A 12,237-nucleotide genomic window follows, 5' to 3' on the forward strand; every position below is an offset into this window, starting at 1 on the left:
AGTCACTTCCTTTTTCTGAATTGAAATCTTAGTTATTTATGTGCTGTGTAGGGGAACAGACCACAGGGAGTAAACAGATTAGGAAAGAGGGAACTCACAGTCCAAATGGGAAATGATTAAAGTATAAGTAAGAATCACTGAGAGGCTGGGCTAAAGAACCGTTAAAAAAAGGAATCTTGTCAGGATTATAGTGGTTGTAGACCAACCAGGAGAGAAGTAATGACATGAAAAGAAAAACAAATAACAAATTGAGAGTTAAAAAAAAAATCTTCAGCGGCATTAAGCAGGAGCCTGAGCGAGTCATATAAATACCAGGTAAGAAATGGGCCAGATCAAATTCTCTATAACATTTTTCAGGGCATCAAAAGATATCAACATTAATGTTGGTGAGAACACAGACTAAATTTCTCTCTCACATTATGCTCAAATGCAGCAACTATTTCTTTAATTACATGAGGTCTCTATCATCATTGCAAAAACATACCAGTAAAAGTTTCAGTACATGGATTTATGCCAGCAAGCCTCTTTGATGTCCCGAAATCAGAGATCTTGAGAACACCACTATAGGTATTAATCAACACATTGTCACCCTAGAGAAGACAGAATTTTAATCAAAAATGTTATCTTTCTTCCAATATTGTTTGTTGTTGGCTTGAAAGTCTAGTAAGTAAAGGTGTCCTTACAGCAAAAAGGACACTGATTGTATACTCTTCCTTAATAGTTAATCTCAGTAGTGAATTCTCGACACCACTTTCGTTTACATATTATCAGTTCACAATTTGCTACTCAGGTCACAAGGTCAAACGAGGTTTACAGATAGTAGGGGCTATTTGTGTGTGATATGGGTATGATAACTTACAATATTTTTAACTTCTCAATCACTTTCCTTTCTTTTCTATGTTGTTTTACTTTTTTCCTGGAATATTTAGGGGCAGCACAAATAAATGGGTATTTGGGTTGGTTTTAGGGTAGTAATATTAACTTACTTTCAATAGTCCAGACTTTGTCATAAATTTACTAGTTCTGAATCTTCCCTTTTTAAGGAGAATTTCATAAATTATCTAATTTTAGTTCAACACATGAGTATATGATACTTGTGAGAAGTGGGGATTTTATTTTTTCCTTCTAACTATTCATCCATTAATTGAACAAATATTTACTGAGTAGTAAGTATACAAAGATTAACCAGCCTGTAAGCCTCTCGGGAGCAAGGACCATATCCTGTTTAACTTTGTTCTGCTGAGCCACCAGTCCCACAGGGCACCTGAAACAGGGCCAGGCATATAGTGCAAACTGAATCTTTTTTGGTTGAACATGGTTAAGGGGTTTATTCCTTGAGTAGAAGAGATAAGACATGAATATCAATAACTGACTCAGGGCAGAGTGATATATTTCTGCTGTTTCTAGGATTTACTTATCATTCCAAATTGCTACCCATAAGACAATATGACTTTTGCAAATAAAACAATTACTCATCAGGGAACTTAGGAGAATGAATCCTAGCTCATCCTACCTTTATATCCCGGTGAACTATCTGATTGTCATGGAGGTATTTTAATCCTTCCAGTATTTGCTTGGTATAAAAGCCAATTGTTTGCTCGTTGTCTTTCAGTGGGCCCCATTTGGAACGAAGGAGAGCTGAAAGACTTCCTGTAAGTAGGGAGAGACAGTGGATAAAATCTTATCCAAATGAATTCTTTAAAGCACATTAATAATGTACCATGAATTTAAGCTAACATTTATTGGTTATTAACAGTGGCCCAGGTACCATACTAGATACAGTACTTGGGCTCAAATATAAATAGGAAAGTGTCCCTGCTCTGAAGATGGTCATTATCAAACACAGTCAAAGACCGCTCAGTTTGCTAACCTTAATCCAAGTCACGATGATTGATACAAAAACAGTTCTGATACTTATTTATTGTCCCCTGATAAACTGTAAGGTAATGTCATATGTCAAATTTTTCTGTACATTTAGACAAATTAAGACCTGTAAACTAGTAAATCCCATTCAATTTTACTCCTCTTCAAGGCCCTAGAAACATATATTTTTTTAAGTAAGTTGTTTTCTGAGGTTTTCCTATACTTTATTTATTTATTTTTATTGAGATATAGTTGATGTACCATATTATATAAGTTTCAGGTGTACAACATAGTGATTCATAATTTTTAAAGGTTACATTCCATTTATAGTTATAAAATATTGGCTATAATCCCTGTGTTGTACAATATATCCTTGTAGCTTATTTATACATAGAAGAAACTTACACTTTTTAAAGAAAGAAAACCATCTCTTACCCCCTGGGACCTGCTCCATGAAGATTTTAATGAAACCATTCTCACTGAAAGAGCCCAGATACTGAACAATATTTTTGTGCTTCAGATGCTTATGCAGTGCTATTTCTTCATGTAGGGGCTGGGAGTATCTGAAAGACATGCAAATGCCAGTGAGCTAATTATGTAGCCAGACTTTTGTGTAAAAATTTAAGCAATACAAATGGAAAATTCCCATATATGAAATCAAATATGACCATCTAAGGCCTTTATTTCTCATCACATAAATTCTGTGAAGTTGGAACCCTGGTAGGGTCTAAGGGGAAATGTGTCAGGTGTTCTGTATATATTAACTCATTTCTCACAACAAGCCCATGAGAAGGTACTACTAAGATGTCCATGTTACAGATAAGGAAATTGATTCACAGAGAGGATAACTAACCTGCCCAAGATCTCGAGGCTAGTAAGTGAAAGAGCTAAGATTTGAACCCAGGAAAATTGAAATCATCCACACAGCTCACTGTCCACATTAACATGACCTTCTATTCCACTGGCTTCATAAGTTTATTATTCCAGGAGATTCTTGCTCAGGAAGATAAAAATTGCAAATAATTTTAATATTCATTCCAGAACTTACTGAAAGGCCCAGCAACTCTTCAGTAGAAAACATAAAACCATTATATGCCAAGCCTCCTTGATTCTGTTCTATCCAATTCTATTCTATCATAATTTTTTTACCCAATCCTAACCGAGCCTCCATACCGAAAGACCAGTTTTAGACCAGACCTCAAAATCATGTACTTGGTATATACCGCTTTATCAAATTATAAGATGAAAGTGTTTTGTATTTCTAGAACAGACAGAACAACACTTTTTTTTTTTTTAATTTTTGTTGGAGTATAGTTGCCTTACAATATTGTGTTAGTGTCTACCGTACAGCAAAGTGAATCAGCTATACATATACATATATCCCCTCTTTTTTGTATTTCCTTCCCATTTAGGTCACCACAGAGCACAGAGCAGAGTTCCCTGTGCTATACAGTAGGTTCTCACTTGTTACCTATTTTATATATAATATCAATAGTGTATATATGTCAATCCCAATCTCCCAATTCATCCCCCCCTTCCCCTTTGGTACCCATACATTTTTTTTGAATTTTATTTATTTTTTATACAGCAAGTTCTTATTAGTTATCTATTTTATACATATTAGTGTATACATGTCAATCCCAATCTCCCAATTCATCCCACCCCCTTCCCCCCACCTTCCACTTTCCCCGCTTGGTGTCCATGTTTGTTCTCTACATCTGTGTCTCTATTTCTGCTTTGTAAATAAGATCATCATACAGAGTGAAGTCAGAAAGAGAAAAACAAATATCATATATTAATGCATATATGTGGAATCAGAACAACACTTTTGATGATTATCTGAAGTACTATGAAGTTTGTAGGCTCTTAACAATCCTGAATATTAATATACCATCATATATTATATTACTATAATTATTGTATAACTAACTGTGGTAGGATGTCAGCAACGATAAACATAAACAGAGACTCAAAGCTATTCCCTAATTTTTTTCTGTCGTACAATGGAGGCTACAGGTATGAAAGGCATTAACCACTAAAACATAAAATACAAGTGTACTGCCTCATAATTTGCTTCAGTTCTACATGTAAGAAATGCTCAGATCTTATAATGGCAAATCCATATAAGGAGAATGGATTTTTTTTGAATGCCAGTAAGAAATACTAGAATCAGTTAGTATTGAATAATATATTAGTAGGTTACAAAAAACCCAAATTCATTTAATTAATTAATTTTAAAATATATTTTACAAATTTATTTACTTATTTATTTATTGGCCATGCTGCCAAGCTTGTGGGATCTTAGTTCCCTGACCAGGGATTGAACCCAGGCTCTGGCAGTGAAAGCGCTGAGTCCTAACCACTGGACTGCCAGGGAATTCCTACAAATTCATTTAATTTAAACAAACTTTTATATTCTGTGAAATATTACTCAGAAAGCTGCCAACAACAACAAAAAATTGACTTGTATATTAGATTTTTTACTAATTTTAGTTTTCTTTAGAATTGCTCTAGGAACTAAAGGCTGGTATTAAACTAACCCCCTTAACAAGGTATCAATTAGGGACAACACCATTTTGAATATTGCTTGAATGAGTTAACACAAGAAATACCAGTGTTACCAAGAAGATCCTTAGGTAATGACTCTCAACTATGAAGACATTTACAAGTTACTTTTTCCATGGAGTTTAAAACAATTTATTAACACTAATTACTAAGATTGCTCTTGATATGCATGAAATAAAATAGTGGCAATATTGGGCCAATTCTATAGATTTGATAGATCAAGATGCCTAAATTATCTGAAGCAAGAGGCTAACTCAGTTTATGATAATTAAAGGGCTCCCACCCCTGACACTCTATTAAATATCAATCACAAATGTTTAAATATAAGATCCTGGAGAAACAAATGTACTACACACACTCCTCCTTACGTAACCAAAGGATAGCTCAAAGTTCCAATAATAGTCAGGATTCATCCTGGCTAAGAAAAAGAACTTTTCTCCAATATGGAAATGATTAGTAACACCTAGCAATTCTCACTAAATGTAAGTGAAAGTTTAAGTATCAAGCACTGAATTAGCATGAAATTATAATTTGCTCAGGTCAATAAGCAATGTTCGTCTACAGGAATTACAAAAAAAATCCCGTTTCTTTTCAATTAGCTGTGACAATGGAAAGAAGAAATGGTACAGATAGAGATACACGCATTTAGTTTTGAAAAATTATTAAGTCATACATGTCTCCAGAGCACCTCTGCTGAGTCAAATTCCCACTACAACCATCCAAAGCAGTGGTTCCCAACCTCGGCTGGACATTTGTATCTCCCGGAAGGATTTTTAAAAATATCAATGCCCACGACCCACCCCAGAATTCTGAGGGGTAGGGCCTGAGTATCAGTAAAGTTCCCCAAATGGCTCTAGTATACAGCTGGGTGGAAATACCTGATCTAAGTTAATAGTTGAGGGGTGTGTAGAATGTTAGCGGAAGCCAACCTGAGATGAACAACTAGCTGAGACAGACTATGAGAGTGTCCGTAAAATGCACCAGCTCGCTCTTATGACGACTGTGATGCTCTAACGAAGCGTTTTTAGAATGTGAGGGAAACACAGAAGAAGCTGTTTTTGTTGCTATGATCCTTCACCCCAGATGGCAGTGGTTACTATATGCTGGATTACGCATTATTCATACCCATTCTACCATCTTAGCAATTATCCTTTGTAACTGCTACCAAAAGCAACCTGAAAAAACCTCTCCAGGTCACAAAGGTAGAAATACCTTTGTGTGCTATATCTCACGATAACATGATAGACTTCACTGCAATCTTCTTTTAGAGGTAACAAAAAGATGTCCCACACTAGTTGTTCAAGAGAAGGGCTTGTCACACAAGTATTTTCAAACAACCCATATTATACCAAACGGATCTTTATTGGTGTTGGTGTACTCTGTGTGTGCACAGTGGCAGCTGAATAAACTTAAGCTACAAAGATAGTTTTAAAAGTGGTTTCCTTCCAAGTACCTATTTAAATTTATCTGGTGGTGGGAAAGGAGGTGATGTTGCTGCAGATTAGTGAGCTTGCTGCAGCAATTTGATAGTGACAACACTTTAAAATCTTGTATTGCTTAAAAATCCACTCTATGTATATAATACTTAAGAACCTATAGGAATATTTAACAAAAATTTTAATATGACAAATTTATGTATATTCCCTTAGGTATTTAATGAATAGTTTCTATCACCATCCCGTAAGAACTCATATATATGTCTCATGAACTAACCAAGGGGAAACTGCAAAAATATCACAGAAAACATAAAATTGAATTTACTGTCTGCCTATCTAATATCTGTTCTTCCCTCTTTTTATGATTTTGTTTGGAGAAACAACTGGCCAACTTAAAAGCTATGGAGTTTCTAGCCTCCTTTGTAGTTATGGGTGTCCACTTTTGGCCAATGAAACAGAAGCGAAAGTATGCTGGACATTTCTGAGAAACTTTGTTTTCCTTTTTCCTCTTCCTGCCTGGAATGCAGATATGGAGGCTGAAGGCACAGTGGCCCCTTGTCACAGTCATGCACCAAGGATGGAGACTAAGGATGGAGAAGCAGAAAGAGCGCTGAGGCCTGGGACACTGGATGCATGGGAAAGAAAGGTGTTTTTTTTCAGCTTGGGGTAATCAGAGAAGGCGTCTCTGAGGGCCTGAGAATTGAACTGGGACCTAACTGATGAAAATGAGGCAATCCTGCCAAAATCTGGGGACTGAGCCTTGGTGGGCCTGATGGACAGAGAGAGGACAGCGTGGCTGCAATAGAGAAGGTGAGGCCCCAGAGGGAGGCAGATGTCTATGCTAAGGGTTCTGGAAGGGTGGAGTAGGAGTGGAGGAAAGAGTGAAGTGATCTTGGAGAGCCAGCAGTGAGCGGGCTTGAAGAGATCTTAGTTCTCTACACAGAAGTCGAACCTGGGTAGCCTGGATGAAAACCAGGAATCCTAGCTGCTAGTCCACCAGGGGCTAGAGGCTAGAAGCAAAGTTCCCCTGGTTCTTGTCCCCGTTTGAAAGCAAGAATGTTTCAAGGAGGCAAAAACTGTAAAACAGGCACAAAGTTTATTATTAGAGACACAGCACAACAAGTGGGAGAGCACACTAAGAACCATTTGTTTATTTAAGACAGAAGCAAGGCAGAAATACACACCCAGAGAGAAAGGGTACAGGCGTCCTCTCTAAAGAGGAGGAGTGCAGTAAAGAGGTGATTTAAATCACTCATATAGGACAGTCCTTCCAGGTCTTTGTTTACCTTTGGCCAATTACCTTGTTTCTTTTTTCACACCTGACCTGTTCCCCAACATGCGTGCACAATTTTTTGCTAAGATGGATTCCACTGCAGAGGCCTGTGGGTGCATGTCCACACTTATTATGGGGTGGTGCCCCCTCCTTTTTTGACCCCCAAGGAGGCTTCCTTCCTGTGCATGTGCAGAACTGGGAAGTTTTCCCTGACCTTAGGAGTGGTCATCTTATCTCTTTACCTCAGCAGAGTTCAGCTCCGGCCACTAATTTTGTCCTTCGAGTGTCTAGGGAAAACAAGGCTTCAATTTTACTCCACTTGACAAACACCAGCTGTCCAGCCCAGGGGCCCATCTATCTCCTACCTCAAATGCAGAGACTAGTTATGAATCAGTTGCAGTAAGGAGTCTGCGTGGGAAACCCGAAGGCTTAGACTGGTGATGGGAAAGAGTGGAAAAATTCAGAAAGCTTTAGAGGTTGAGACAACAGTAGAACTTATGATGGAGTAACATAAACTGAGACAGAGAGGAATCCAAATGAATTCTAGTAGCCTCAACACCTGGATGGGTGGGGTGAGATTAACTGAGATAGGGAATCCTGCAGGTCAAGTACATTTGAGGGTAAAAACTCCATGGTTCAGCTTGGGCCATGTTAACCTTGAGGTGCCTTTTAGATTTACAAGTGGAGAGGTTGGGTAAACATAGGAGTGGCCTTTCTGAAGAAAGCCAATCATGTGACTGTACCACGGTGGCCAAATACCGTGAACTTGAGGGGCAGCCAAAATAAATCCATGATGTAGCCCAGCATTGAAGTTTGGCCGAATAAGAAATGTTGCAACAAGAGACTCAATCCAATTCTCTCTCTTTCAGAGTCTGAATCCACAACATGTAGAAAATGTAAATAATTGATTGTAGGAGCAGCTACCTTACAAAGAGAAGCCGTAAGAAAAGCTATGAGGCAGCAGAAATCATGAGATTGAGAGAAGAGAGAATCGTTGTTTGGAGAAACAAATGGTAGGACAGAGCACTGGAGCACGGGGCAGCAGATAACCCTGCCACCACAGCTGCCCTGCTCCCCGCACAACTTTCTTGTTCCTAAAAACCATTCCATCTTCCTCAAGGCCCCATTATGTGTGGTTCAAACCATTTCCTCAAATATTTCTTCTCCTTCTCTTTTCTTTCTGGTATTCCCTTTAGGTATGTCACACCTTTTATAGTCAACTCACAGTTTTTGGATGTTCTGTTCAAGTTTTTCAGTCTTTTTTTCTCTTTGCTTATCAGTTTCGAATGTTTCTATCGACATATCCTCAAACTCATTTCTGTTACAGTGTTTTTCACCTCTAGCATTTCTTTTCCATTCTTTCTTAGCATTTCCATCTCTCCATTTACACTGACATCTGTTCTTGAATGTTTTCTACTTTTTCCAGTAGAGCCCTTAGCGTATTAATCACAGTTGTTTTAAATTTGCCAGTCTGATAATTCCAACATCCCTGTCATATCTGAGTCTGGTTCTAATGCTTGCTCTGTGTCTTCAAACCGTATTTGCTGCCTTTCAGTATGCTTTGTAAGAAAACCCAAAACAAACAAACAAAAAAAGCTGTGGAAATCTGGACATGATGTATTAGGTAAAAAGAACTCTGCTAAATAGACCCTTAGTGGTATGGTGTTGAGGTGTGGGGTGAGGGGAAGCATTGTTCTGTGGTTTTGTGAATTAGTCTCTTGTCTTTTAGAGAGCCTGCACTGCCGAGCTGTGAACTTCACAAATGTTTCTCAGTCCCCGCTTCGGTGGAATAGGATGGCTAGAGGGGCCTGGGGTTGGGCATGTCTCTTTCCCTAGGTTAGTTAGGCTCTGATGACACGGAGTTTAGGCTCTGGTAGAATAGTTTCTCTTGAGGGCAGGCCTTGTTAAGAACAGGTGTATTTCCAAATGGTTATTTCCCCTCTACCTCCGCAGGAAGCCTGGGGAAGGGGACTTTCTCTGACATTCTTTGTGAGGATCTGATAGGGCTTCTGCCCTACAACTGTGTCTCCAATGTGGGGAGCAGTGGTTTGTCCTGTGACGTCGCTTTTCCAACGGCTCAGAAAAAGTAAGAGTTGTTGATTTCTCAGTTTGTTCAGCTCTCCACTTGCTGTTTAGGACGGAGTGCTGACTTCCAACGTCATTACATGTCTGACCGGAAACTGGAACCCCTGGTTCAAACCATTTCTGCTGGTGCTTATTCCCCATCTATCTAGATAATAAACCAACCATGATCCAGCATAACCTGAGCCCAACACACGCAGGACTATTCTCTTTTCTTCTCTTTGAAAGTCCTGTCCTTGTTACCTCGGAGATGCCATCCTTCCCCACTAACGTGTTGTGCTTGAATCACTGAATGATGCAGCAGCTAAGCCTCACAGGGAGCTAACTAAAGCCATGGAGTTTTCAGACACAGTTTCATTAATTAGAATATTACCAAAATATTTTTTAAAATGCTATTAACAACCAAAATACCTTAGAAAACAGCTTTCATTAGTCACAATTACTGTACCTGCTATCTCTCTCTGGGATTTCCTTAATGGCGATTCTGACTTGGTTGCTCATATCTCGACCTGCATAAACTATCCCATAAGTGCCTTTTCCTAAAACGACTCTGTCACCATTTTCGTCATATTCATAGTCATACTACAAAAGGAAAAAGGGGGAGAGAAGATTGAAAATTAGTTGCAGTCCACATTTTAAACATCAACTTTTTCCAAGAGCATTTTTTCTTATTTTAGCAAATGGCTTTAACAAGGGAAAGAATAAGACGAAGTTCAAAGCAGCAGCTTCAAGAGCCAAAATACAGACTCAACATAGAGCGTAGTGTGTTCGTATTTTCACAACTGTTATGAATAGAGGGGGGACTGTATTTAAATCTGTAAAGGTGCTTCTCCAAAAGCCCACTTGGAGTTTTTCTACCCACTGAGTCCTGGTTTTCACTGATTCTGGAGATGAGTATGATTAGCATCAACGTCTATCAATAGCTATCATATCTCATTAACCTTTCTTTTGTTTTTCAGCTTTTGGTACTATGAAAGTATTTCACACTCTGCCAGGGGAATAAAACCACTGAAAGGCTTTGCTTAAGAGGAAAATTTTGAGGTCCTACTGGTTGACAATAATAAAATAAGGATTATTTGTACTTCAGCCCCGATTCCCAATTCCCCAGATTAAAAAACATTTTAAAAATAAAAATGAAGGAAAAATTTCATTTTTGATGTAAAAAGGAAATATTTACAGCCCTAAACCCCAAAGCGTCAAGCGTGTCAGTTGAATATGGAAAATGGATCAAATGAAAGGGGTATAGTGACATTTCATAGGGAGGGACCTTCTCAGACCTGGAGGTGTCACCCAGAAAGGCACATCTTTTGTTGTGAACTTAAACTACAGGATTCAGGGTCATCAAATGATCAAGCCAAGTGTCTGTAGAAACCCAATGTAAAACTACAAACCAGCAGGGGAGACCATAAGCACAAGCTCCTTCTTTTGTCTACATTTTGCTAGAGTATAAAACTGGCAGCATATAGCTAGGTTCAACTCACCGAAGAGTTTGAGTTAGCCATTAAAAAAAACCTGATTTCTAACATTCATAAACCTGCAAAGTTAACTTTAAAACAAAAAAATCATCCAAAAGAGGATAATGATCTGACAGTCACTAACAACATAGCCTTAAAATATACAGAGCTGACAAAATTACAGAGAAAAATAGACAAATATAAATCACAATAGGTTTTAATAGAACTCTTTTAGAAACCAATATATCTAGCAGACAAATTCAAAATAGAGACCCTAATGGCACAAATAACAAGTTTGGTATAACAAATACAGAGAGAACCCTGTATCCAGATATAAATTCCTTTTGTGCATATATGAAAGACATAAAATAATTAGTCACATATTAAGCCACAAAGAAAATTTAGACAAATTTCCAAGAATAACTATCATAAAAACCATGATCTTTGACTATAAGATATTAAAAATAAGATAGCCAAAAACTATGTTTGAAAACTGACTATTACAGTTTAAAATTATCAAGGGATTAAAAGTAAATGATCATGGGAATTACAAAATAGTTGAAAAGAATGACAAGGAGATGAAAAATTTCATGGCTTTAAAGAATTGCATTAGATATAGACACTATGGAGAACAGTACGGAGCTTCCATAAAAATCTAAAAATAGAACTACCATACAACCCAGCAATCCCACTACTGGGCATATATGCTGAGAAAACCATAATTCAAAAAGAGTCATGTACCACAATGTTCATTGCAGCCCTATTTACAATAGCCAGGACATGGAAGCAACCTAAGTGTCCATCGACAGATGAATGGGTAAAGAAGGTGTGGCACATATATACAATGGAATATTACTCAGCCGTAAAAAGAAACAAAATTGAGTTATTTGTAGTGAGGTGGATGGACCTAGAGACTGTCAAACAGAGTGAAGTAAGTCAGAAAGAGAAAAACAAATACTGTATGCTAACACATATATATGGAATCTAAAAAAAAATGGTAATGAAGAACCTAGGGGCAGGACAGGAATAAAGACGTAGACATAGGGAATGCACTTGAGGACACGGGGAGGGGGAAGGGTAAGCTGGGACAAAGTGAGAGAGTGGCATGGACATATATACACTACCAAATCTAAAGTAGACAGCTAGTGGGAAGCAGCTGCATAGCACAGGGAGATCAGCTTGGTGCTTTGTGTCCACGTAGAGGGGTGGGATAGGGAGGGTGGGAGGGAGACGCAAGAGGGAGGAGATATGGGGATATATGTATACGTATAGCTGATTCACTTTGTTATAAAGCAGAAACTAACACACCATTGTAAAGCAATTATATACTCCAATAAAGATGTTAAAAAAAAAAAGAATTGCATTAGAAAAGAAAGAAAAATTTTAAATGATCAAGTTAAGTGGTCAGTCAAGAAAATACAAAAAAGAAGAATATATTACTATCCAAAGACAGTAGAATAAGTTTCTGGTTTTGGCAATACAGTAGGCTAGGTATGTGAAAATGTTGGGCTTCCCTGGTGGCGCAGTGGTTAAGAATCCACCTGCCAATGCAGGGGACACGGGT

At 38.0% G+C, this 12,237-nt stretch overlaps 1 protein-coding gene across 8 annotated transcripts in view; it reads right to left on the reverse strand.

Moving 5' to 3' along the window:
- MAP3K5 (mitogen-activated protein kinase kinase kinase 5) overlaps positions 1–12,237 on the reverse strand; it is a 247,245-nt gene that overhangs the window by 37,936 nt on the left and 197,072 nt on the right. For all 8 annotated transcript variants that reach the window (XM_073789644.1, XM_073789647.1, XM_019951636.3 and 5 more), the window contains 4 exons: positions 9,668–9,801; positions 2,299–2,426; positions 1,514–1,650; positions 485–590 (listed from right to left, as the gene is read on the reverse strand). In XM_073789644.1, the coding sequence (XP_073645745.1) occupies positions 485–590; positions 1,514–1,650; positions 2,299–2,426; positions 9,668–9,801 (505 nt within the window). The remainder of the gene's footprint in view (positions 1–484; positions 591–1,513; positions 1,651–2,298; positions 2,427–9,667; positions 9,802–12,237) is intronic.

Source organism: Tursiops truncatus, chromosome 12, assembly GCF_011762595.2.
Source record: "Tursiops truncatus isolate mTurTru1 chromosome 12, mTurTru1.mat.Y, whole genome shotgun sequence".
Classification (NCBI taxonomy): domain Eukaryota; kingdom Metazoa; phylum Chordata; class Mammalia; order Artiodactyla; family Delphinidae; genus Tursiops; species Tursiops truncatus.